This window comes from Chionomys nivalis, chromosome 4 (assembly GCF_950005125.1).
Source record: "Chionomys nivalis chromosome 4, mChiNiv1.1, whole genome shotgun sequence".
Classification (NCBI taxonomy): domain Eukaryota; kingdom Metazoa; phylum Chordata; class Mammalia; order Rodentia; family Cricetidae; genus Chionomys; species Chionomys nivalis.
Window position 1 is genome coordinate 42935715 of NC_080089.1, and position 24872 is coordinate 42960586.

Below are 24872 nucleotides of genomic sequence, written 5' to 3' on the forward strand. Positions count from 1 at the left end.
GGGGAGCTCCTTGTACAGCAGCTAGGTATTTAAGGATTTCCCCAAAGTTGAATAAACGGCATTCGGCTGATCTCCTTTCGAATGACCCAGGTCTCTTGTGTGTTCTTTCAATCTCCAGGCCCTTGCCCGGCTTGCGTACAGTACAGTGACGAACTGTACCGAGAGGGTAACACAGAATCGGGTGTTACATTGAGACAGGTTCTCATGTAGCCCATGATCTTCCTGCCTCTGCCTCCCACATGCTGAGGGACTGCAAGTATATATGATCCTGCCTGGCTTCCTTCCCCCTTGCCTCTCTTTGTTGGTGCCATTTCCCCTGCCATTTCCCCTGCCTGGAATGGCCAGCCCTTGCTTTTTTTTTTTTTTTTTTTTTTTTGAGACAGGATCTTGTTATGTAGACTAGGCTGACATCCGTCTTGTGTCTTACAGCAACACAGCGAATCTCCCATTTCTGTTTCTCAAGCACCGGACTGCAGGTGGACACCACCCCACTGACCTTCTGCAGCCACCCTTTCACTGACACCTCCGGGGTTTCCAGAAAGACTTTCCTCGCTGGCGGAGGCCTGCGGACAAGGCTCTGACACTCCCTGCTCTAAGCCCTTGTTCCAACTCCTCTCAGTTCCACAGCCTTTGGTCTAGCTCTCCTCCTCCTTCCTTCAACACTGCTTGCTGGGACTGTAGCTCACTGACGGAGTGCTCACCCAGCGTGCGCGGAACCCTGACTTGGATCCACAGAATTGCATCAGACAGGCAAGGTGGCATGTGCCTATAAAACCACGGTATCAGGGCTGGAAGGCCAGAAGTTCAAAGTCATCCTCGGCTACACAGGGAGTTCAAGGCCAGCCTAAAATACAACAAGACCCTGTCTCAAAAAAGACAAGCTGGGTGGCTCAGGTCTTTAATCCCAGCACTCCAGAGACAGAGGCAGGGAGATCTCTGTGAATCTGAGGGCAGCCTGGTCTACAAGGTGAGTTCCAGGACAGCCAGGACTACACAGAGAAACCCTGCCTACAAAACAAACAAAACTCCAAACAAACAGACAAAACTATATATTTTTTTAAGTTTCTTAGGCTAATTTAGAAGTTCTGACAGATAACAGAAATGTTAAGACTGTAGTTGAAGGGTTGTCCCTGTCCTCTGCGTCTTCTTCCCTCACCCAACTTTGGATCCGTGCCTTCTCCTGGATGACAGGGCCGATTGCTAAATATCTTTATGACAAGGGAACAAAACCGCTCCAAGCGGAGGTGGGCTTCCCAGGGAAGACTATACCTCAAGCACAGGTGACCGTCTCATGGGACCCAGACGCTTCCTTCAATCAAATGTGAGACGCCGCCTTCTCTGGACTCCTCTCACATGCTGAAGCAGCTGCTCAGATCACAACCTACCAAGCCACTGGCCTAATAATAATCTACCCCAGGTTATTATTTCCTTTTCCTGAAAAATCAAAGTCCCTGTCAGATGTTTGAGACACGTACTACTTTCAGATGTGGCCACCTTGACTAAAACCTCTTTTCTGTCTGTCTTTCACCATTTTTTTCTTTCTTTCTTTCTTTCTCTCTCCTTTCTTTCTCTTTCTTCTCTCTCTCTCTCTCTCTCTCTCTCTCTCTCTCTCTCTTTCTTTCTTTCTTTCTGAGTGGGAGTTTGACACAGGGTCTCACTGTGCAGCCCAGACTAATCCCTAATGAGAAGTCACCCTCCTGCCTCAGCCTCCCAAGGATGGGGATTACAGACACATACCACCACACCCAGCAACACTCAGCAGTTTAGTCCGTATATTGAAAGAGTTAATGTGTTCACTCTGTTGGTAGCCCCAGAATGGGGTTTTTGCTAGAAAACTCTAGTAATATATTTAGCACCATTGAAATAGTCACTTTGAAATGGTTAAATAATTTTATATTGTGTATTTTTATTTTGAGACAGGGTCTCGGTATCCCAGGCTTACTCCAAATGCACCTTGTCAGCTGAGGTTGACCTTGAACTTCCTGCCCCTCTTGTGTCTGATACCTTCTAGGTTCTGGGATTACACATAGGAGCTTTCATTACATGCACTTTAACACAATTTGAAAAACTGATCCTATGTTACTTTAGGTCATGTAACTCTTGTTGTTTGAGACAAGGTCTTGAAATCTTGCCCAGGCTAGCTTCAACTCCTCACCTCAGCCTCCCAAGTAGCAGGAAAGATATGCTACCCTGCGCATAGTTTCCTCTGAATGCTGAACCCCCTCCCCTTCCCCCCAAGTGTAGTCTTTGCTGTTCTGAAATTCGATCTGTAGACTAGGCTGACCTGGAACTCAGAGATCTGCCTGTCTCTGCCTACCGAGTGCCAGATTAAAGGTGTACCCCACCACTGCCTGATTAAAAGTGTTTTGGTTTTTGTTTGTTTGTTTGAAGCTAAGGTCTCACTATATAAGTCCAGGCTGGTCTCAAATGCAGGATCCTACTATCTCTGCTTACTAAACGCTGGGACTACAGGCCTAGTCAAGCGAGCTCCAGCGGCATCCACCTTTCTGTGGTCACGTTCTGTTGTAAAGATCACTATACACATGGGTCACCACAGTGGCCGTTAAGTGGAAGTCCTAAGCTGTAAAGTCCATGTAAATAAAGGAAGCACAGCTTCTCTCCCTCAGAGCCCTGTCTGCTCTCCTTGCTTGAGGTTAATGGCTGTAGATAGGAAGCTGGTCTCAAGGCCATCAGTCCCTTCAGTGTTTGAGACCTCACCACTTCCAGGGGGACAGGCACACGCAAGAAAGTGGCAACTTTTGAGTTAGTTTGGATCCAAATCCCGTGATCTCTACTTCTGGAGTTTCCTTGACGGCCCAAGCCATCAGGGTATGTAGTCTGGAAAGTCCGCAGGTCGACCTTAACTATCTCCTTTCTTCTTTCCACTATCTTAAGATCCCAGACTCGTCCTGTCCCTTTCTGGAAAGCCTTAAGGAGGGTGTACCCGCGTCCTTCCGAGAACACAGTGACCAGTAGACCCAGAACGTGGTGCGTCCCGATTTCCCCATATGCTCTCCAACAGTGGACCAGCTGGTCTTTGCCTTCGGGACATCGCAAAGTCAAACTTGAGCAGCCCTCTGGGGACATTCCTCCCCCTGGGTGGTGGTATTTGGGAAAGCGGATGTGAAACTCCCAGAGGGGGTAGGTGTAAACTCCCAGCATCCGGCCTAGGCCCCAGTATCCTTCCCCGCCCACCCCCCAGATCTATGATGGGGATAGGGAAGTGGGATGAGGGTGTGAGCCCAGAGGCCGCGGACCTAAGACTCCACCGCCGACAGGACTTGCTCCGCGAGGAGCTGCAGATAGCCCGGACCCGCCCCGCCCGCGGGGTCCCGTCCAGTCGCACCGCACCTCCGTTCTCCCCCGGGATCTGCCCCCACCCTTCGCAGAGGGGGTGACCGGACCGACTGAATCATTGCCGAGGGAAAGACTCTGAGACCGGATTCGGGGTTTCCGGAGAGTCCCATGGTCCCCCCTCCCAACTCGACCGAGCCGCCTGAGCATTTTTGGTAATGTTTGGGTTGGTGAGCACGGCCGGATGCCCCGCCTCCCCCTCGGCATCCCCTGGGCAGGACCTTAGAGCCCCGGGCTGCTGCAGCGCCTTCCCGCCTCGGCAGCTCCTGTGAAAATGAGACCCTAGGTGCTGCGAAGCGGGCAGGTGAACTGTTCACGAGGACAGACCCCTAGGGTCCGAGGGAACAAGAGGGCCGGTCTAAGGTCTAAGTATTCACAAGGGCTGGGAGCAAGGATAGAAGGGCCATGACCTCTGTCAAACAAACCCATCCACCACCGTCTTGTTGGTTTTAAGGGTTCCTAGTTTCTAGGAAGTATCTGATTCGTTCACATTCACCACCACCACCCCGCCTCCCCAACACTACCGCAAGGAAGGGGCCAAGAGAAGAAGCCCGAAGTTCCCAGGGGAGTCTTGGAATGTTGGGATCCTGGGAACAGACCCAGAAGTCCATGGGAAAGCCAGGCGGTGGGAATCCCACCATCTAGCCCCCTCCCCAGGATGAACCACCGGATGCTGCAGACCCCAGCTCCCCAACAGCGGGGTTTGTGTCTGTGGAAGTCCCCACCCTAGCCTAAGTCCGGGGCAACCCTAAGGTTCAGTAGGCCAGCTGTGACGCCGATGCCCCTCCCCCACCCTGCTCCAACATAATCCTCCTCTTTGTGTCACTCACCCCCACTCCCTGGCTCCCCCTTCTCCGACCCCTGCACAATAGAGTCTTTGCCGCCTCCAGGGTGGAGATGAACTCACGGTTTTTCCAAGTTTAAAAATAGATCCTCCCATCCTCCCCCCTGAAAGCCACCCTTCCCTCTCCCATGTTGCTGCTGGTGTGCACCCCAAAACAGCCCACACCTCCTTCCTTCTGCCCCGGGTCAGGTGCGAAGGACGTGAGTGAGACTTCGTGTCCGGCCAGAGTGTAGCCTGCTTCCCTCCATTCAGTTTCTTCCTCCGTATCTTCCACCCACCCCCTAGCATCCGGTTTCCTGGCTTGATGATGTCCTCCACGGCAGTTGACCCCCACCCTCCACCCACCCTGGTTTTCCCTCTGCTGTGTCCTCCCCGAGTGGATCCCTCTACTCTGCAAAGACTCCTGCCACCCCTCCTGGATCCTGTCTTCTGGCCAGGCCAGAGAGGGGGTTCCCCAGCCTCTATAGACGCCAAGATTGCTGCCCACCCACCCCCAATCTCCTCATCACAGCTGCAAGCTAGTCTTCATCCATTTCCTTCCTCCGCCCAGCCCACCCTTCCCAGCAAGGAGGTGGGGCATCCTTCTCTTTTTACCTCCACTTTAATGCTCTTCCCCACTTCAATAAGGAATGGAAAGTCCCAACCGCATGCACCAGAGACTGTAGCTAGTGGGACATAGGATGGGGACCACTCCCCATCCAGCCTGCGGGCCTCACTGTGGTTAGTATATGACCCCTTCATAAAAACCGTCACTAAGCTGGGTGTCCCCTGACCTTTCCCTACCAGCCTGAGGCTACTGGTAGCTGCTGCTTCTCCTCCTCCTCCTCCTTCTTTCATCTTAAAAAGAACTATTCTTTTTTTTTTCTTTTTTAATCTTAAAAATACATCTTACTAAGCTCTTTTTGATAAAACCAGGTACTGGTAAGGCAAGATACGTGTTAATGTCTTGTGGGGTGGAGGTGGGGTGCACTCTCCCAGTGCTCTGTCCAAACCACTCGAACTCAGGCTCTGAGTCTGGGAGTAGCAACTACAGCTCAGGTGACCACAGCCCGCGAATGCTGCCTACCTGGAGCATAAATGTGCTGGTCTTGGGGGTTTGTTCTTTTTGTTTTCCCTAATAAGCTGACAGCTGCTGGCATGTCTCACCAGAAAGACCACAGTTCTCAGGATCTGCCCAACTTCGGATAGGGGTCATCCTTTGTGGCCCTAAAGTCCACAGCAAGCAGAAGAGAGGGTTTTGTGCACTTTCCACAGAGTGAAGAAACAAGTGTAGCACACCCTAGGCATTGCCGCCATCCCGATAATTTAGGGGAGATCAACTGTGGGCTTCTGTCCTCAGATTAGTTCAGATTAGAGGGGAAGGGATGCCTGTCCTTGTGTGGTCTTCGTAGCTCTTCTTTGCCAATGTTAAGACGCCAGTGGGTGTCTTCAAGCCTCTCGTCGGAAATGAGACGCAGAAACAATGATGAGAGTTCTGGACTGCTAATCTCTCCAAACTGTTACTACATAGTCTGGCCACAGGGGCCAGGCTTCTTAAGGTACAGTGTGTGTGTTTGCTTTGGTCATATGCACCTGGGAGGGACGGGATGTCACCCTGGCCTCTAATCTTATTTCCCTTTCGCTGCAGAAATGACTCCTTCAACCCCTACCTGGCACCAATCGAAGAGGAAGAATTTAGAATCGACTGTCCTTGGTGGTTAGCTGGCTTTGCTTCCAGGCTGCCAGAGATGAGAGTGATAAGTTAACGGTGTTAAATGAAGACACGGGGTGGGTGGGGGCAGGGGGGTGCAGCACTTGGCCTGCCTGTTCAGACAGCATCCTTTAACCGGTTCTTCAGAGAAACAGGCCAACCTTCCTATTTCGCTCTGGGCCAGGGGCCAGTGCCCATCACCTCACTCTGGAGGGTAGAGGAGGCGGGACGCTCTTATTCTCTCCCCTCAAGGGCCTACGCCAGCCGCCCTGCAGGCTTGGCATGGCTCTGGCTGGAGACTAATGGACAGGGAGGAGGGGTCAATGAGACTCTGAGAGATGAGGTTGATGTGGTTTGCCAGTCATCTCTGAGTCATCAGAACGCAACCCAGAGCATTCTCTCAAGTCACCTGGCCATCTCTGGTGTTTGCTGCCTCACCCCTTTCTCTGGGGCAGCAGCAGAAACGCTGCTGGCTGCAGGGTGACAGACCACTACCCTAAGTACAAACCCCTCTGACCCTCCCCCCTCGCGTGAGAGTCTCAGCAGGCGTGAAACCCTTCCTGAAGCGATGGTGCTGGGGTCTTTTTGAGCCTTAGTTCTAGAGTTCAGAAGACCCAGGGAGAAGTTGGGGTTTGGAAAGGAGAGAATAGGGTTCCTGGCCTCTTGCTGGGTGGGAGACTGTTTGCAGGTATCTCTTTGATGGATCTGACTCCTCCAGCCACTGAGCCACGAGCAAGCATTAGGAGCAGCAATAGCTTTCTGGGAGATCAAGTTAGGGATTTGCACATCCATTAATACTAACCTTTCCTCATTCAGATGAGGGGAAACTGAGCCGGAGACCAGGAAGGCATGAAGAGGGTTGGAGTAGAATTATCTAGGCCTGGATGTGGACCACGGGCTTGTGAATTTAGCCCCCTCCTCCCTTCTCTAGCATAAGAGGGACTCGGAGGAACTTGAATATGAAAGGACAGCGTAAGTAAAAGGCACCATTTCCAACTCCCCTGCCCCCTTGATGGCACCTCTAGGTCTGTGGGACCTGGCACAGTTCTTCCTCCTAGGCTGCCAGGATAGCGAAGACTCTGGAATAGTGCCAAGCCGGCAGCCGCCGCAGTGAAGCGGCCGTTCCAGAAGGCGACTAGGGCCAGCTCCATGCCTCCAAAGCAGGGCAGAAGAGAGAGGAGCCTGACTGGGAGGCCCCTCAGGGACACCGCCCTCCTGTTTCTCTGCCTGAGGGTCCCAGGGGCTACACCCGCTGGTAGTGGCTAAACCCGAGTGAGCGCTGCTACTGTGTCCAGGACTGCTCTAAGGCCACCAGGTCAGCTTCTTCTGCCGCCTCGGCCAGTCATTTGAGCCTCAGGACACCTGTCATTCCTCCCTCAACCTTTCCGAGCCAGGAGGTTGGGAAGCGGGAGTTGGCTTCCAAGCCTTGATCGGGGCGCAGCTCCCAGCCGGAGCGCCGGGGCCCGCCCCCTAGGGCGCGGGGAGGGGGCGGGGGGCTGCGCGGGGCGGGGCGGGGCCGGGCGGCGCCCGGGGTCCCCTCCCCCGCCCCCCTGACGTCAGCCCCCGACAGCCGCGAGCTCCTCACTTGGCTCTCTCCCTCCGTCGGGGAAGCATGGGGCTGCCCAGGCTGATCTGCGCCTTCTTGCTTGCAGCCTGCTGCTGCTGTCGCCGCGTCACGGGTGAGTTCTTTGTGTGTGTATGTGTGTTGGGGGAGAAACCGACCCGCATCCCACAGGACCCAGGCGTTGGGAGTTGGGGGATGTCTTCGATCGAGCCGGAGTGTGCCGGAAATCAGAGCTAGCAGCCAGGCAGAGGCCAGGGCTCTGTACCCCGGCGGACGCTTCTAGTCAGAGTCCCCAATTCCCAGGCGCTCCGCGTGCGTGCAAGTTCTTTGCAGCGGATTTGCAGCCTAGGTTTTAGAGAATTCTGGTAACGGACCCAGCCGGGAGGCTGCAGCGGCGAGCGGGAAGGGGTGGGGCCGAGCCTCTGCAGGACTCTGGGGCCGGCCTCTCGCAGGTGCTTGCTCTGGGTGCCCGCGACTGGAGCCGGGACAGAGGCGAGGCTGGGGCGCATTCTCAACCCGTGCATTCTGCACCCGCCTGTTGCTGGAAAAAGCTGTTTCCCTTGTTGGAGGGGGGCGCTGACCTCTCCCCCTCCGCCTGGGCCTCAGGCCAGCTTGGAGGTGAGCGAGGGAGGAGGTGGCTTCTGCTCGGGCTGGGCGTTGGCAAGGGCAGCAGCGGGTGTTGTGGTTCGCCTCGCGCCTCCCGGTTTGACGGGATCACAGGGGACAGACGACAAATGGAGAAGTTCTACAACAGAAACAGTTTATGTTAGGGACTAGAGTGCGATAGAGACCATCGGGGCACCTCGGAGCTTTTATTTGAGCCATCTCGTAGACGGACGCTTCTGGGTCCGAGCTTCTCTTGCACGTCCCGCAGCGGTGTCGCGTGTTATTCTTGGCTTCTTATCCCGTCCCAGCCACTAGTTGGGCTGAGAAAGGGGAGGACTGAGCATTACCCACTTCGCTGGCCTCTTGCCCAGTGCCAGCCTCGTCCCTGGGGTACGCCAGTCTAGTGCCTCCCGGGCTGACCTTATTTCTGGAGAAAGGGCTAAGCCAGCTAGGCAGTCGCAGAGCAGCAAACAGAGCCTCACTCTGCCCCGCTTTTCTGGCTCTCGGAAGAGTCAGCTATCCAAGGTTCCTCTTGGGTGAAAACGACCCACCTGCCTGTCCTCCAGTCTGGAAGCCACACAATCCAGGCATCCCAGTGTCGAGTCAGATTGTGTCCAGTGACATCACCTTCCCAAAGGGCTGGTACCACTGGCATCACTCCTGCCCACTCTTTGGTCCTTGACCTAACTCCTGTAGGGGATTCTGACCCCTCTTTACTTGGATGGGGTCTTCAGATTGTATTGCAATATTCCTTGACATACTGCTTCTGGGGTATGAATTGTGGCATCTGGCCAGAGTTGGCCCACCGTGTCTTCTAGAGGATTTGGGGGGCAGAGGGTAGAATAGTGACGTCTTCCCTGGGGAGGTGGGGATACAAAGGGGCCTGTTGTGCCCAAGCCTGGCACATGCCTTGCATTCTCATAGTCTGAGCTCACCAGGACTAGGAAGGGGCCCAGGAGCAAAGGGGCCTTCCTCTTGGCCCAGAGCCCATGTTCTCCTTATCTGTGTCTCTGTCAGTTTCTCTTAAGAGAAACTCCAGTCACTCTGTCTATGTTCCAGGCCATTTTCCACTGGGAGAGGTCTGATCCAGGTTGGGTTGTGGGCATTGTGAAGTTAAGGGTAAAGAGAGGTCAGGGCCCTCTCCAGACCCTTGGAGTGGAGCAGCTGCAGTGAGCCAGGAGAGGAGAGGGGACAGGGCAGGACAGAGCAGCTGGCTGACGATGCTGCCTGGGCATGGCCTCCCTTCCCCAGGTGTGCCAGGAGAGGACAAACAGCCTACACCCACACCAGACGTGGTGGAGGTGGAAGTGGGCCACACAGCCTACCTGAAGTGTGGCCCACCGCAGCATTCCTCAGTCAACTTCAGCCACGTGGACTGGTTTTTGGTGAGTGCCTGGGCTTCAGAGGGTAGCGGTAGGTGGGAAACACTGTCCCTCAGGTAGGTAACTCATCTCTCTGCTCCTTGCCCTCAGATTCACAAGGAGAGGCAGATACCCATTTTCCGTGTGCGCCAGGGCCGGGGCCAGAATGAACCTGGGGAATACGAGCACCGCCTCAGCCTGGAGGGCCCAGGAGATGCCCTGTCCCTGAGTCAAGTCACTCCCCATGATGAGCGTGTATTCCTCTGCAAGAGCAAGCGGCCACGGCTCCAGGATCACTACTTTGAGCTCCAAGTCTACAGTGAGTGCCCCCCCATTCCTGCCTTCCGGGTAGTGTGGACCATGTAAAGATGAGTTTCCATTTCTCGGTTCGTTTCCCTTCTGTTGTAGAAGCTCCAGAAGAGCCAACCATCCAGGCCAATGCTGTGGGCATCCACGTGGACAGACAAGAGCTTGGGGAGGTGAGATCCAGTAAGCCAAGTGATGGTGAAATGGGCTAAGCTGGGGCAGAGGTGGTTGTCAGAAGCAAGGAGATTCCCGTCCTGTCCTCTTTAGGTTGCTACCTGTGTGGGGAGGAATGGGTACCCCATTCCTCAAGTCATCTGGTACAAGAATGGTCGGCCCCTTCAGGAGGAGGAGAACCGTGAGTACTCCCTTAGTGCCTAGGCTCTGGAGGACCACCTAGCGCGTTCTCTTAGAAATTTTACCGAAACAAAAAACCCATACAGGTAACGTGCTATTGAATAATTCAGACTTTAGCTGAGAGTTGTCTCAGTTAAGAGCACTGGTTGCTCTTGCAGAGGACTCGGGTCAGTTTCGAGCATCCACATGATAGCTCACAACCACCCACAACTCCAGTTCCAGAGGATCTGATGCCTTCTTTTGACCTTCGGGGCAAAAGGCATGCAAGTGGTACACATATACACATTCAGGCAAAACATTCATATGCATAAAAAAATCATCATAAAAATTTACCTTTTATGTATTTACTTATATTTTATGTATGAGTGCCTCTAACTAAATGTATACCTGCATGCCAGAAGAGGGCATCAGATCTTATAGATGGTTGTGAGCCACCATGTGGTTGCTGATTGCTGGGAATTAAACTCAGGACCTTTGGAAGAGCAGCCAGTGCTCTTAACCTCTGAGCCATCTATCTCTCCAGCCCTGTGTGGTGTTTTGAGACAGGAACTCAAACAACTCGGGCTGGCTTTTGACTGCTTGTCACCCAAAGGCTAGGATACTATGTATGTACCACCACCCCTGGCTCAAGGCTTACGTTTTGTATTGATTTGGGTTGTTTTTTCAAGACATGGTTTCTCTGTGTAGTCCTGGCTGTCCTGCAACTCCTTTGTAGACCAGGCTGGCCTTGAACTCACAGTGATCTTTAGGAAACTTCTGCCTTCTGAGTGCTGGGATTAAAGGTGTGCGCCACCACTGCCCAGCAAGGCTTGTGTTTTTTACTGTCTCAGCCAGGGGCGATTTTGCGTACATACCTTGGCAGTGTCTGGGGGCACAAACTCAGAGGCTGCTATTGGCATCTGGTAGGTAGAGGTCAAAAATAGAGCTCAGCATCCTATAATGCACAAGGTGGCCCCACCACGAAGAATGAATTCTGATCCACAACATCAACAGTGCTGAGCCCGAGGAGCCCGGCCCTTCGTGGTGATGTGGCCACACATCCCTTTTTGTAATGTGTCCAGGTCAGTCTGGTCAGATAGATCCGTTTTGCCTCCTGCTGTCATACTGAATATGATGTGGTTATTACCATTCTCCTGTTAGCACGTAATGTCTCAATTTTTCGTCACTTTGGACTTTTGTTTTGGATTCTGAGGCTTGAACCTCAGGTCTTACACATGCTAAGAACATGCGCTACCACTAAGCCTTTTGCCTGACTCCATTTTCCTTTGTCTCTGGGGTGATCCTGGCACATGTCCTCGTATATGTGCTAAGGTGTAAATGTCTTTTTAGGGCAGATAACAACCAATAAAAGTGCTGGGTTGAAGGGGCACCAGTTTGTATTTGGCTATGGGCCTCTGCCTTAGAGATCTCCCTGCTAATCCCCTGGAGAAGTTGGGGGCCGAGGGGTGCTGAGGCCAAGTCTTGCGTCCCTCCTCCTGCCCAGGTGTCCAGATTCAGTCGTCACAGATTGTGGAGTCCAGTGGCTTGTACACCTTGCAGAGTGTTCTGAAGGCACAGCTAGTTAAGGAGGACAAAGATGCCCAATTTTACTGTGAACTCAACTACCGGCTGCCCAGTGGGAACCACATGAAGGAATCTAAGGAGGTCACTGTTCCTGTTTTCTGTAAGTCTTGACTTGCTCCTCTGGTTTTGGGGGATGGGCCTGGTAGGAACTTCTGCTGGTCCCTCTGCATAAAATTCGGGGCCAAGCCTTGGGCTGAGAGCCTTCGCTTTTGCCCACGCAGACCCTGCAGAAAAAGTGTGGGTGGAAGTAGAGCCTGAGGGACTGCTGAAGGAAGGGGACCATGTGAAAATCAGGTGTCTGACGGACGGCAACCCTCAGCCCGACTTCACTATCAAGAAGCAGGTTCGGAGGGCTCCACGGTGGGTGCATGGAGGGTGTGCAAGGGCACAGGCAAAGAGGCAGACACAGCAGCTGGAGGGGTATCAGCTCACCCTCTTGTCCTCTCCCAGAACCCCAACACTGGGGAGATGGAGGAGGAGACCACCGATGAAAATGGTATCCTGGTCTTGGAACCTGCGCAGAGGCAACACAGGGGGCTCTACCAGTGTCAGAGCCTGGACTTGGAAACTATGATCACCCTGTCAAGTGACCCCCAGGAGCTGCTAGTGAACTGTGAGGCACTGGGATGGAGGTTCAGCCTGAGGCGAGGGCCATCTGGGGGGCCTGCCCAGGCTGACACTTTGCTGTGCCTCCAGATGTGTCTGATGTTCGAGTGAATCCAGCTGCCCCTGAAGCCCAGGAAGGCGATAGCCTCACACTGACCTGCGAGGCAGAGAGTAACCAGGACCTTGAGTTCGAGTGGCTGAGAGACAAGGTACAGATGGCTTTGAGACTGTGGGTGCGAGCTTGCTCCTTCTGACCCCCCTGACCTACCTCTCACCCCTAGACAGGCCAGCTGCTGGGCAAGGGGCCTGACCTCCAGCTAAACAACGTGAAACGGGAAGCAGGGGGACAATATCTCTGCATGGCATCTGTTCCTAGTGTTCCTGGCTTGAATCGCACACAGCTGGTCAACGTGGGCATTTTTGGTGAGGCCCTTTGTACATCGATCAACCCAAATTGGATGGCTTTGAGATGTCGGAGGTCAAAAAAGTCAGCTGGCACCCTGAGAACTGTGATGGGAAAGTAGAAGCGGGCGATTTGGGGGTCTAACCCTTCCCTCCCCCAAGGGTCCCCGTGGATGGCGTTAAAGGAGAGGAAGGTGTGGGTGCAGGAGAACGCAGCGCTGAACCTGTCTTGTGAGGCTTCAGGACATCCTCGGCCCACCATCTCCTGGAATGTCAACGCCTCGGTGAGAAGGCTTCATTTATCTTCCCTGTCCTCTTAATCCCTGCCGAGGCTTTGAGGCCATGGCCGGAGATCCTCCCCCTCTGAGTTGTCCATTTCCTTCTAGGCGACGGAATGGAACCCAGATCCACAGACAGCTGTGAGCACCCTCAATGTCCTTGTGACCCCAGAGCTGCTGGAGACAGGTGCAGAATGTACAGCCTCCAACTCCGAGGGCTCAAACACCACCACCATCATCCTCAAGCTAGGTAAGAGCTGCCTCCCTGCTGAGGATGATGGGCATGCCCAGGCCAGGGCATTAACGTGCGCTTCTACTAACAAGCCCTCCCTCTGCCTCCTAGTCACTTTAACCACCCTCACACCCGACTTCCGCCAGACCACTGGCCTCGGCACCTCCACAGTCGGTCCTCACACCAGAGCCAACAGCACCTCCACAGGTAAGCCAGGCCTTTGCCAGGGTTCCTACTCTGCCCTGTGAAGAAATAGTAATAGCCCATCTGTCACCCTGGGCTGGCTAGGGTGGGGCAGTAACAGCGATGTGACAGCCTGGGGCAGGGAATGACTACAAGTGTCTTTGTCTGACAGAGAAAAAGCTGCCACAGCCAGAGAGCAAAGGTGTGGTCATTGTGGCTGTGATCGTGTGTATCTTGGTCCTTGCTGTACTGGGTGCTACCCTCTATTTCTTCTACAAGAAGGGCAAACTGCCGTGTGGACGCTCAGGAAAACAAGAGATGTAAGCCAGGCTCATGGCCCTCAATCCCTCCCCGTTTTTGGCTGCCCAGCTTGCTACCTCATAAGGAACCTCCTCTACCTAGTGTCCACTTACCCTTGAGAGCAGAAACTGGACCTTTCGTACCGCCCACTGCCCAACGTCCATCCGCCACACCTCCTTGGGTCCTCCCTTCCTGAGCTGGCCCCACAGCACCAGAGACCATAGAGTATTCATCCCTAAAGGCTCTCCCTTCCCTTGTCCCCCGAGTTGCCAACCTCTCACCTCCCTCCTCCCAGCACGCTACCCCCGACTCGTAAGAGTGAATTTGTAGTTGAAGTTAAGTCAGATAAGCTCCCAGAAGAGATGGCTCTCCTACAGGGCAGCACCCGCGACAAGAGGGCTCCAGGAGACCAGGTAGGAGGCAGCTCCCGAGGCCAGGAATCGGGGTAGTGGGCTATGGTACTTATTCCTGAACACTCTTTCTGTCCTTCCTCCTTGGTTGGAGATGGGGAGCAGGCCCATCCCGCCTTACATTACTGACAATGGCAGGACGAGGTCCAGTGGTGGAGGGACCCTGGAGAAAGACAACAAAGCCCCACCCTATATTCTGCTAAAAGAGTAGCCTCTTTCCCCACTGCAGATAGTTAGTTGGGGGACATCTATCTTTTCTTGTGCCCTTCCCATTTCTGCTGCTTGCCTCAAGGCTGTTGCAAATTCATCAGCTTTTGCTTCATTATCTCTCCTTTTGGTGTTCATACTGTGAACCCCACGGTTCTTCATGTTCTGGTTGTTTCTCTTCCCCTTTCAGGGAGAGAAATACATCGATCTGAGGCATTAGCTGACTCACCAATGTTTCCGGCTCCCTGCTCAGTCTTCACCCCAAGCTAAAGGGACAGCAGGGAAGACTCCCACTCAGGTCCAGAGGGCCAAGAACTGGGACAAGCGCCATTTGGAGGATCTCATTTGGCCATGGAGGCCTGGCTTTAGAGACCAAGTCCTCCTTTGTGTCCACTGAGTAATGCTTATCCCACGTGACTGGGAGCCTCAGTCTCCCAGGAATGGGAAGGGTTTTGTCCCCTCCTCCCCTTTTCCCAAATGGATTTTTTCTGTACACAGCCAAAGGTTGCATATCCATCTTCTGCCATCAGCTGCGTGGGCCTGCCCCTCTGAGCAGGTGTTCTCCCCTCACAGGCTGTATCACATGATGTGGGACCTGGACACGTGGTCACATACACTGTTCACACTGCTCCTCGAGAGGCAGCTGCAGCACTGCTTCTGTGCCTGCCTGCTGCTCTTTCAGGGATTTTTGGGATATTTTTCCTTTGGGCAGAAGTCAGGGCTTGGTGGTAATCCTTTAGTCGGTGAGTTAGGAAGCTCAGCACTGTTGTTCATTTTGGAGTGAAGGCTATTTACTGAGCCTGAGCTTCCTGCTTCCTCAGTGGAGAATGGGAGACTGGAAGAGAAGCGATGGGACAGAGGAGGTCTACTGGGATGGGAGTAAGCTCATAGGTTAGTACCAAATTTCTACATGCGAGTTTATGGGCCCAGATCCCAGGAGAGTCTAAGTGGGAGAATGGTACTTAGAGATGAAAACCTGGCCTGGCAAAAGCTATTGGAGTATGTGTGCATCTGTAAGTGTGTGTGTGTGTGTGTGTGTGTGTGTGTGTGTACATACATACATACAAATATATATATATATATATATATATGGTTTTGTCTGTAAATTTGCATTTCCTTTTATATATTATGTGTGTTAGAAAAATAAAGTGTTATTGTCCCAAAAGCTTGATGCGCTTCCCATTCATCACGGATGCTTCCAGAATCACAGGTGTCCTCACAGGAGTGACAGGCTCTCAGAAGACTGTCCCTTTACCTCTAAAGCATCCAGAGCCGAGCCACATGCTGCTCAGTGCTAACTGACAGCTATGCCCCTGTTGTGTACCCCATCACCTGTACCACTGCCATCGGTCTCAAAGCTGCCTTGTGTATTAACCCCAGCCCCAGATGCGACAGAACTCAAGTGTGCTACAACAAAAGAAATTTTATTTAAAAATACCTTTTACAGACATGGGTGTTTGAAAAAGCTCTTTAGTTAACTGTATGGAAATGAAAAAAAATTAATAAATAACATTAGTATAACAGACCTCTAATTAGTATAACAGACCTCTACACATCAGTACACTGGCAAAACAACATGGACTTGAGAGAACGAGTCTTAAAGCTCTGCTACTCTGCAGGAGTATTTACCTCTGTCTGCTCTTTAGAGGAGAATGATTAAATACTGCTAATAGAAATCTTTTTATATTAATGACATTTAAAAAATAGTCCACGAGAATCTCACCTAAGTGTGTTTTGTTTTCATAACACTGATATACAAATTGGGACTCTATTCTGGGGAAAATATTAAGTTCTCTCTTGCCCCACCCAAGTCAAGAATTTTAAAATCTTGACTGAGGAGGACCTTAAAAAGAACTGTTTCTATCCCCCACTCTTTGTTAGCTACAGGCAGGGGAGAAATTGGAAAAAGGAGGGTAAGAAAACTGGTTGAAACCTCTGACAGTATGAATGACAGGCTTCTGGGTTCCATGGCCTTTCCCTGGGGGCAATCAGACCCTGAAGGGCACCAGCCACTTAATGCTTTAAGGATGAAGTCTTCAAATGAAGGGAAAGCCAAGTCTGAGGAGAGGCAGGAGGTTGAAGCTGGCTCAAGATCCAGCAAAACGAAAAGACAACAAATGAACCATCTCCCCTTCCAGGAGGGTCGCCCTCAGCTCCATGCGGCAGGGGACTCTTCCAGGAGGCTGCGGGAGCAGGACATCAGGAGCAGTAGAGCACAAACTGCTGCCTGGAACCAACCAAGCGATGCCAGATAAAGTGCTGCTCTTTCCCAAAGAAGCCTCATGGCAGAGAAAGGAGACTATAGGCACCTATGTGCCACCTCTCCAGCCAGATATCCTTGTCCCCAAGACTCTAGGGCTAAAGAGATTCCAGGTAGAGGAGCTCAGACTCTGGTATTTCCATATTAAGTCCTAAAATGCAGCCTGGGATACAGCGCTGCCTTAGAAAGGCACAAAACATTTGGCTTTTTTTTTCAGTGTGCTAAAAATTGTTTTGTTTTGAATAAAGGAAAAAGATATATAAGGTTAAAAAATCCCAAGTCAGCACAGCCAGAAAGCAGATGGAGGAGGTACCTCACAGCTGCCATGCCCAGCACCTCTCAGCAGAGGTCAGACTTCCCACTTAAGGGTGCTGACTAGGTCAGGAGGAGGCTCCTCTCTGTGCACTGCAGGGCGGGCTCACTAGCCCAGACAGCAGGGGAGAGGCCAAGAGAGCGTTCAGGACCTGCAATCCTCTTACCACTTCAAGACAGCCAAAACATGGTCACCCTCTCCACTACTGGGTGAGAGGTAGTGGGGAAGGAGCAACAGCAACCACACACCCCACTTCTGGGCCTATGTCGGGAGGCAGTGTGAGCCTAAGGAGCTGTACACAGCATTCATTGTGCAATCCTCTTCTCTGGCTTCCATTCTGTTTTAGAGGGAAGAAAACTTGGAGGCAATGTGGAGGTTTGCCTCTCACATTCAGTTGTGGGACTGAATCAGGACTGCAGAACCAGGTGCTCGCAACTCTTGGTTGATTTGTTCAGCTGCCAGATTAGTAGATCTGAGGCTGGCGCTCAGCCTAGGTTCTGTACAACACAAGGAGTGGTCAGCCACATTTTTCTCAAGCACTAAAACAGGGAAGAGGCTGTACGATCCCTAAGCAGCTGTTGGCTAGCAGCTGGTCCTTCCCATGGTGCTCTTCATCAGGCACAGAACAATGTGTAGACTCTCCCTTTCCTTGTTTCTCTATTTCTTAAGTCTTGTGCTCCTTACTAGAACCAAGAAATACTGGTACTTTCCCTTGCAAGCATCCCAGATCTCCTGGGACGCTGAAGGCACATGGCACTACTATCCCTCCCCTTCATTCAGGAGCCTAGACATCAAATGAGCACTCTGCTCTCGCCCTTTCCATAAGTCTCAATGCCTATCTTTGGATTAGTATGTTACTTCTGTGTATACCAAATGACTTGAATATTTAGAAGTTAAAAGCAGGGTAGTATGTGTGATATGCCTTAAAATGCAGGGCAGGTTCTAAGATGGGAGTCCAAAGATCCAGGTAAGCAGAAGCATAGCTTTACTCCCCTCACCCCACCCCTAAAAGAAAAATACCCCTCATTCTGATGTTGATCTTAAAAAAAAAAAAAAGAAAAGAAAAATACCCCAAGCAAACAAAACCCACCACACTTATTACAGGAATAGAGAAAAAGCAACGAGACAGGGGAGATACAGGTAGCTTGTCTAAGGAGCTCCCAGAACATTGAAAATACCTATATCCTGGCAAATATCCCAAGGTTCCTAGGAAAGCAGAGTTAAGTACATCACTGCAGGCTCCCTCACAGAAAGAGAAACAAGGAGGATGGACATGCAAGAGACTGGTCAAGAGCCCACAGAATGAACAGGTGTTTAGCACTAAAACCAGAAGAGAGCCAAGCCTGAAGGTAGTGGCTACAGTAGGGGCGGGATCTGCACTCTAAGTGACATCGAAGAAGACCCGAGGTTGAGCGGAGGCTAAGAAATGCTACCCAAGAACAGACTAGAACAGCCTCATGAGTGGGGAAAACAATCTTGGGTGCCAAGACTCTAAGGAGAAAAAAACGGAAGAAATGAAGAAGCAAAGATGATAGTGACTCTGGGTAAGTTAAAAATAGGTATTTCCAGCTGGGTGGTGGTGTACGCCTTTAATCCCAGCACTCCAGAGGCAGATCTCTGAGTTCAAGGCCAACCTGATCTCCAGAGCGAGTTCCAGGGCGCATAGGGCTACACAGAGGAACCCTATCCTCAAAAGGCCAGAAAAGGGGGGGGGGTATGGGGGTGATTTCTTCAACTTCACCTTTCCAGATGAACAGCAGAACAGAAACTGTGCTTCCAGCATGGAAGTCCCTTTGCAGATCTCTTCTTGGAGGCTCTCAATCTGCCACAATCTCTGTTCTTCCTGTAAGGCCCAGTGTGGGTATGAACCCTCAAATCAACACTCTGAGTGTATTCTTTCTTAAGAACATAACTTAAGTATTACTGTCCTTCTGCTTGCAGCTACCTCATGTTCCTGCCTCCATGACCTTCCCAAAATGAAAGACTGCACCTTCAAACTACCAGACATAAAGGAAACTACAGCAGGAGAACCAGAAGAGTCACTGGCAGGGAAGCTATTCTATTAGGAATTCGCACTTGAGGAGAGCACCTCCACTCATGCACCAGATGGTGTCACTGCTTTCCCTGTTGCTGGAAATGAAGAGGAGAAAATATTCTTCATGAACAGGCAAGACACTCAAGAGTCCAGTCTCGCCGTCACCTTGCAATGTATCTGAGGCTGGTCTAAAATCCCTAATGCTACTTCCAAAGACAGGCTCGCTCCAAGAGTTCCAGCTTGGTGAGCAGATACCCTCAGGAGATACAGCTCAGCACAGACTCCTCAGGGTACCTGTTCTGACCCATGGAATCATTAGGTTTAATTTTCTCTTGTTCTTTCCAAGAATTATTGAATGTTTCTAAAGAACCACATTCATTGTAAGAAGATCAAGTGAACTAAATAAAGTCAAGGGTACCTATTTTGGGGTCATGTATACTAATATGCTGTGAAGTATACGTAGGGACTAAGTCTAAGTTTTCCAGCCAGTAATATACAAGAACAAGTCTCCCATGCATCAAATGGCTGTGTGCATTCCTACAGAAGGACTGCCCATGTGTGACTGAGATCACAGTTGACTCCAGATGCTTTATGTAGTACTAGAGTATTTCTGTTGAATTTTGAAGCTTCAAGTGCCAGATGATTACGTCAGCAGTAAGGCTCTGGTACCTTTAATAAGCTGCCCGCACTGGAAAGGCTTGTGAGGACAGAATCCAGGCTCAGTTCCTGACCAGCTCCTGAGAATCAGGGCCTCACCCTTTCCCAACCCTTCCACCTACCCTAAGACAGAATTACGACGCAGATTGCTAAAGAATAGAAAAGAAATCCCAAATTGTACGGGAGATAGTGACAGGTCCCAGAAGGGTAAAAACGAAAACCTTTCCAACAAGAAGGACCTGGGACAAAAGCAGCTCAGTAAAAAGATAAAGGCACTGGATTGGAAAGCAGACTGCAGCAAAAGCTTTGCTTAAGCATTTAGTGCTCTTCTGTGCAGCTTTCTGTCAGTGGATCCTCAACCCACTGAAGAGATTATGAAATTTGTAGCAAAAAAGGATAATCCATGAGGTATACACAACAGAATCTCCCAAATATTATCAAGGCTACAGAAAGACAACAGGGGTTAATGGGAAAGTCTTGGGCTAATTTTAAGCAAGACAGCGCTATTAAGGACAAATAACTCTATACAAAAGAGTTGTGAATAAACACATGTATAGTCAAATGCAAAAAGAGTTAAGGACAGCCCATGCTTAACTTCCCAACACCAGTAAACCACCATGAGGTGGCAGGGAAGAACATATAGCTGACATTTCTGACACATAGTAATCACTCCAATATTTGTAGAAATTAGAAAACGGTTATAGCCAGGACAGTGGTTAGAATAATCTATTCAGTAGAGTGATTATTCTAGAGTCAGAAAGGCCAACGGAAAGAAGGAAAGTCTGAGAAGGCCTGCAGCCTTCTGATTCTGATGATGTGAGGTAGAACATTCAGCATTAACACCATGGCTGATCATCACAGAAAGACTAAATCCTGTTAATGGTGCCATAAAATGAATACACAGCTGATTCCTGGTTTGGTCTGCAAGCAAGTTATATTATAAAAATTAACTTGTAAGATTGCTAACTGAACCATAAAACACATTTTCTTTCCCACAGAGGAAATAAATATTTTAAATATGAAGAACAGTGACTCTTATCCATCCTATACCCCACAGAACAGCCAAAGGATGCCAGCACTACTATGACAGTACTACGTTGTCCAGTGAAGGGATGTCTGAGAATTGAAAGAGAAAAACAAAATGGCAGAGTATGCAGGGAGGGGCTGGAGGAGGAAGAGGGGAAGAAGTGAAAGAGAATGGTCAGCCAGGGTCAATTCACTGCTTAAATAAATACTAACATACAAAGGCTGAGGTCAAGAGCTGCCCAGTCTGCTAACTAGGAGGTATATTTCAGAACCCACAGGATTTTAAAAACATTGTAAGAACTTTTCATTTTAGAAGAACAGTGGGAGGGCAGTTAGAAGAGTCTAGTCCTGGGGCTGAACTAGAAAAGTCTTGCCTCGAGTCCTGGCGAGACAGTGATCCATCAGTGAAGTAGCATGCAAAGCAATTTAGAAAGACAAAGAGAAAACAATGGTCTCTGTTGAATAAAATAGCCTAGTGAGGTTGAGGAATAGGAAAACGCTAAAGCTGTTTTCGTAATTGTAACATAGAGCAGAAAAAGAGGATGGACTTGCCAAAAATAGCAAAACTCAAACTAGATTATTTATGAAAGAGCAATTTTAGGTAAACTTAGAGGAAGAGCCAAGGAATTAAAACTTACTATCCAAATGGAAAAAGAAGAATGGGTTATTGGTGCCTTCAAAAGAAAAAGAAATTCAAAATTGGAGACTATTTTCAAAATGAGTGGCATGAAACCTTCCTAAGGCTACCTAATAATATCAGGCACAGGCCCCAGCATGTCCTGGGGCCAAAGGAAAGGCCTACATACAATGGTCTCAATCCTTGATGCCTACAGACATACATCTAATAAACCAACACCCAAGCTAATCAAACATGTGCCTGTCCACCATAGGGACCAAACGCCCACTCAGCCCCACTCAACACCCCTTTCAGAGCTCAAACGGGCACTCAACAGAGGGCAGGACAAAACTGTCATTTCCCTAGGTAGTAAGGACAGTAATTGCCACAGATCTGGTTTTTGTTTTCTTTTGGAGGCAGGGTTTCATGCAGCCCAAGCTAGCTTCAAACTTGCTATGTAGGCAAGAGCGGCCCTGAACTTCTAATGCTCTGTCTTCAGCTCCTGAGTGCTAGGGACTGGAGGTGTGCCTCGGCACCATTTGTTCTGTGCAGTGTGGGGCTGAACCATGGCTTTGTGAATACTAGACAACTCTACCAACTGAGCTATATCCTTAGTGCTCCACAGAAGACTTGGATACACAGAAAAGGCAGAAGGTACATAGCCAATGATTTATTTTCTTGATAGATCTTCACATAGTGGGTAATATCTGCAAGGAAAGAAATACTACAATACAGAGAGACTAGGCCTGTAACCTTTTCTGAGGTCTCTGTTGAGGCCTTCAAATTTTTGTTTTTTATACTTTTTTTAAAAAAAATATTTCTTTAATTTTATGTTTATGTTTTATCTGCATGTATGTATGCACACCATGTATGTGCCTGGAGCCCACAGAGGTCAGAAGAGGGCACCAGATCCCTCTAGATCTGGAGTTACAAATGGTTGCGAGCTGCCGCATGGGTGCTGGGAACCAAACCTGCGTCCTTTACAAGAACAGCTACTCTTAACCCATGAGCCATCTATTTAAGCCCCGTTGTTTGTTTTGAAACAGTGGTTCGAGCAGCTTTGAGCTGGTCCTGAACTCCTCATCATCTTGCCACTATCTCCCTAGTACTGAGAGTAGAGGCACATGTGACCAAGCCTGGCTTAGGCTTTCAATGTTCAAAGGAACACAAAATTGGAGCTTTTTTGAGGTGGATGATAAGCTATAAGCGATTGTTTCCTACTTACCGCTATGTAGAGGAGACCCCTGGGTAACCATGGCAAATCCACATAAAGTACTGGAATAGCAGTCTGCCCTGGGAACACAAGTAGCTCTGAGGCAAGTGGATAAAACCTGAAGACCTTGAAGCATCCAGAAACCAAGAGAGTTCAAAAGGTTTTAGTTGCAAAGATGTTAAGACTAGAAAGAAAGTGTAATCTTACTGGGCCAATTCTGTCTGAACATAAAGGATAGAGTGGATTAATGCAAAAAACAATTTGCATGTGACAGGAGAAAGGACAATGCTGCCAGGGAAGTCAGCAAGACTCCAGGCAGAGAACTAACTAAACCCAAGGGGTTGGAAGAAGGTCTCCAAACTGACTCCAAATCTAGATAAACTTGTAAATACAGAAACTACTATAATGTCCCAAACTGTCTTTGACTGAAAGATTTCAATGAATGATGTGAACACCGTGGATGATACAGTGATTATATGTAGGACCCAATGTAAGGGCAAGGAAGGAGAAAGAGAAACCATTCCCAAAGCCCTAGGCACATGAACAACCAAGTCACTGGGTAGTACCAATGCAGGAAAGGCGCTAGTCATTAGCAAATGCTGTAAGGTAGTTAGGGTTATCCCTACCCCTTAGAGGGTGAAGAAAGAAATCATTTCTGAAAGGCTAACCTCACTCCTATTCAAGGGAGAAATTCCTAAGCTGAAATTAACCACTGGCAAGAAAGACTGAATTGATAAGTCCTTACTGATATATTTTGTAAATCTAAATAGTATGTGACTGAAGCTTCCTAAAAGCTCCATGGTATTTGGGCTGGAAAGCCACCTTGGAAACAAATGTTCTTCTGTTCCTGTTAGGCACCAAGGCAACAGACTCCCACAGACTATTTCTTGGGGAAGACATGGAATGTATATGAAGGCCTCTATTTCAAACTAGTCATTAGGTAATTAGGAGAATTCAAACATCTTATTTTAACAAATTCAACGTTCCTATAGAAACAGCACTTTGGAGTGACCAGTGTTAGCTGTTAGCAGTCATAACTGTAACCACAGAACAGTACTTTCCTTCCCACCTATTCTACCAAACAAACCAATACCATCAGACGCCAGAAAAAACATCCTGTAAGCTGCTTGGTTTCAGGTCACAGCAAGCCAGAGAACACCAATGAGGAAAGGATAGGGTAAGGAGTCTCAAGGGTAAAGGACAGAGGGTATTCTAACGCGGTAAGACTTAGCTAAGCACATGATAATCTAAGCCAAAGGGGAGTGTTGAGGTTGTGACATCCAGCAGGGCTAGGTGCAATACCACAGTAGATGGGAGTCTTCAGATTCTTTCCTGAAGCTCTTGTGCTAACTCCCTGCCTGGATTCACACACAGCAGGATAATCTTATAATCAGAGGACACACAGACAGACCACATACACACCCTTAACAGGAAAGTCTTAAATCTTTAACTAGGTCTACAGAACAGCATTTCTACTGCTTTCTGTACTGTTGCAGGGATGGGCTACCATTTAATAAAAACTCACGCTCTCCTACTGGGAACTGAAGGACTACAAACACACTCTTCAGACCAATGTAACAGTGAATCACACCAGCTGCTCCATTTTCATTCCACTGCTTTGAAATCTTGGAACCATGGGTGTCAATACCCACAAAAAAGGCAGGACCTTACTGTGATGTTCCAAAAGAAGTCACTGCTTTCCTAGGTGTTCCTTGAGTAAGAGCCCGGCTCATGGGTCCTCTGAATCCATGGCAAGGAGAGATGTGCTAGGTAGCTACGTGGGCAGGAGAAGAAATAGAAACAAATTCCCGGAGGATGTTTTTGGCCATCTCAATGTTGTTGTGGGCAATGACCAAAGCTTTCTGAATGTCCTGGTAGGAGTAGCCCTGACTCATAAGGCGCTCAATCTCACTTGAGAGCTGTGGGGAGGGAGCGATGGCAGCAGGATTAGCAGTGGCACCTCCACCATGCTGATAGCTACTTGCTTTTCGTTCAGAGTTGATTCTCCGGGGGAATGGTTTAGGGGGTCGCTCAGGAACTTGGGAACTCTCATTGAAGTCTAAAAGAGAAAGAAAAAAAAATATTTGCAAATCCTGGAAGCTCCGATTTAATGGCAGCAACAATAACAATATGCTAATGTGTTCCTCTGTTACAAGGCTAGAATTATATTTGTTTTAAAACAGGAGCTCACTCTATAGCCAAGACTGGAATCGAACTCACACCTGTACTCAGGCTTCCGTCTCTCAAGTGCTGGCTCAGCACGGGCGGTGGTGGCGCACGCCTTTAATCCCAGCACTTGGGAGGCAGAGGCAGGCAGATCTCTGTGAGTTTGAGACCAGCCTGGTCTACAAGAGCTAGTTTCAGGACAGGCTCCAAAACCACAGAGAAACCCTGTCTCGAAAAACAAAACAAAACAAAAAACAAAAAAATCAAGTGCTGAGATTACAGCTGTGAGCTACCATGCCCGGCACAAGTCTGGGTTTTTATCCATC

General features: G+C 49.9%; 2 protein-coding genes across 4 annotated transcripts in view; one reads left to right on the top strand and one right to left on the bottom strand.

Moving 5' to 3' along the window:
- Positions 1-7446: 7446 nt before the first annotated feature.
- On the top strand, positions 7447-15347 carry Mcam (melanoma cell adhesion molecule). 2 transcript variants are annotated; one of them, XM_057768538.1, is made up of 16 exons: positions 7447-7567; positions 9310-9443; positions 9531-9738; positions 9828-9898; positions 9993-10080; positions 11563-11742; positions 11864-11985; positions 12093-12255; positions 12339-12457; positions 12530-12671; positions 12813-12934; positions 13037-13178; positions 13272-13367; positions 13516-13663; positions 13939-14056; positions 14451-15343. In XM_057768538.1, exons 1-16 carry the CDS (start codon positions 7501-7503, stop codon positions 14478-14480), a joined length of 1950 nt encoding a protein of 649 aa, XP_057624521.1. In that variant the 5' UTR covers positions 7447-7500; the 3' UTR covers positions 14481-15343. The 2 variants fall into 2 exon arrangements, with proteins under 2 accessions (XP_057624521.1, XP_057624522.1); XM_057768539.1 differs by lacking the exon at positions 13939-14056 and having other exon boundaries at positions 14451-15347.
- A 318-nt stretch (positions 15348-15665) lies between these two features.
- Cbl (Cbl proto-oncogene) overlaps positions 15666-24872 on the bottom strand; it is an 86439-nt gene continuing 77232 nt past the window's right edge. For both annotated transcript variants that reach the window (XM_057768536.1, XM_057768535.1), the window contains one exon: positions 15666-24439. In XM_057768536.1, coding sequence (XP_057624519.1) covers positions 24147-24439 — 293 coding nt within the window. In that variant the 3' untranslated portion in view covers positions 15666-24146. The remainder of the gene's footprint in view (positions 24440-24872) is intronic.

Excerpts from the sequence above, each read along its gene's own strand:
- Mcam (XM_057768538.1), top strand. The coding sequence starts at position 7,501 with ATGGGGCTGCCCAGGCTGATCTGCGCCTTCTTGCTTGCAGCCTGCTGC. Across the intron at positions 12,256-12,338 it reads CCAGGAGCTGCTAGTGAACT|ATGTGTCTGATGTTCGAGTG; the intron begins GTGAGGCACTGG and ends CTGTGCCTCCAG. Across the intron at positions 12,672-12,812 it reads GGTCAACGTGGGCATTTTTG|GGTCCCCGTGGATGGCGTTA; the intron begins GTGAGGCCCTTT and ends CCCTCCCCCAAG.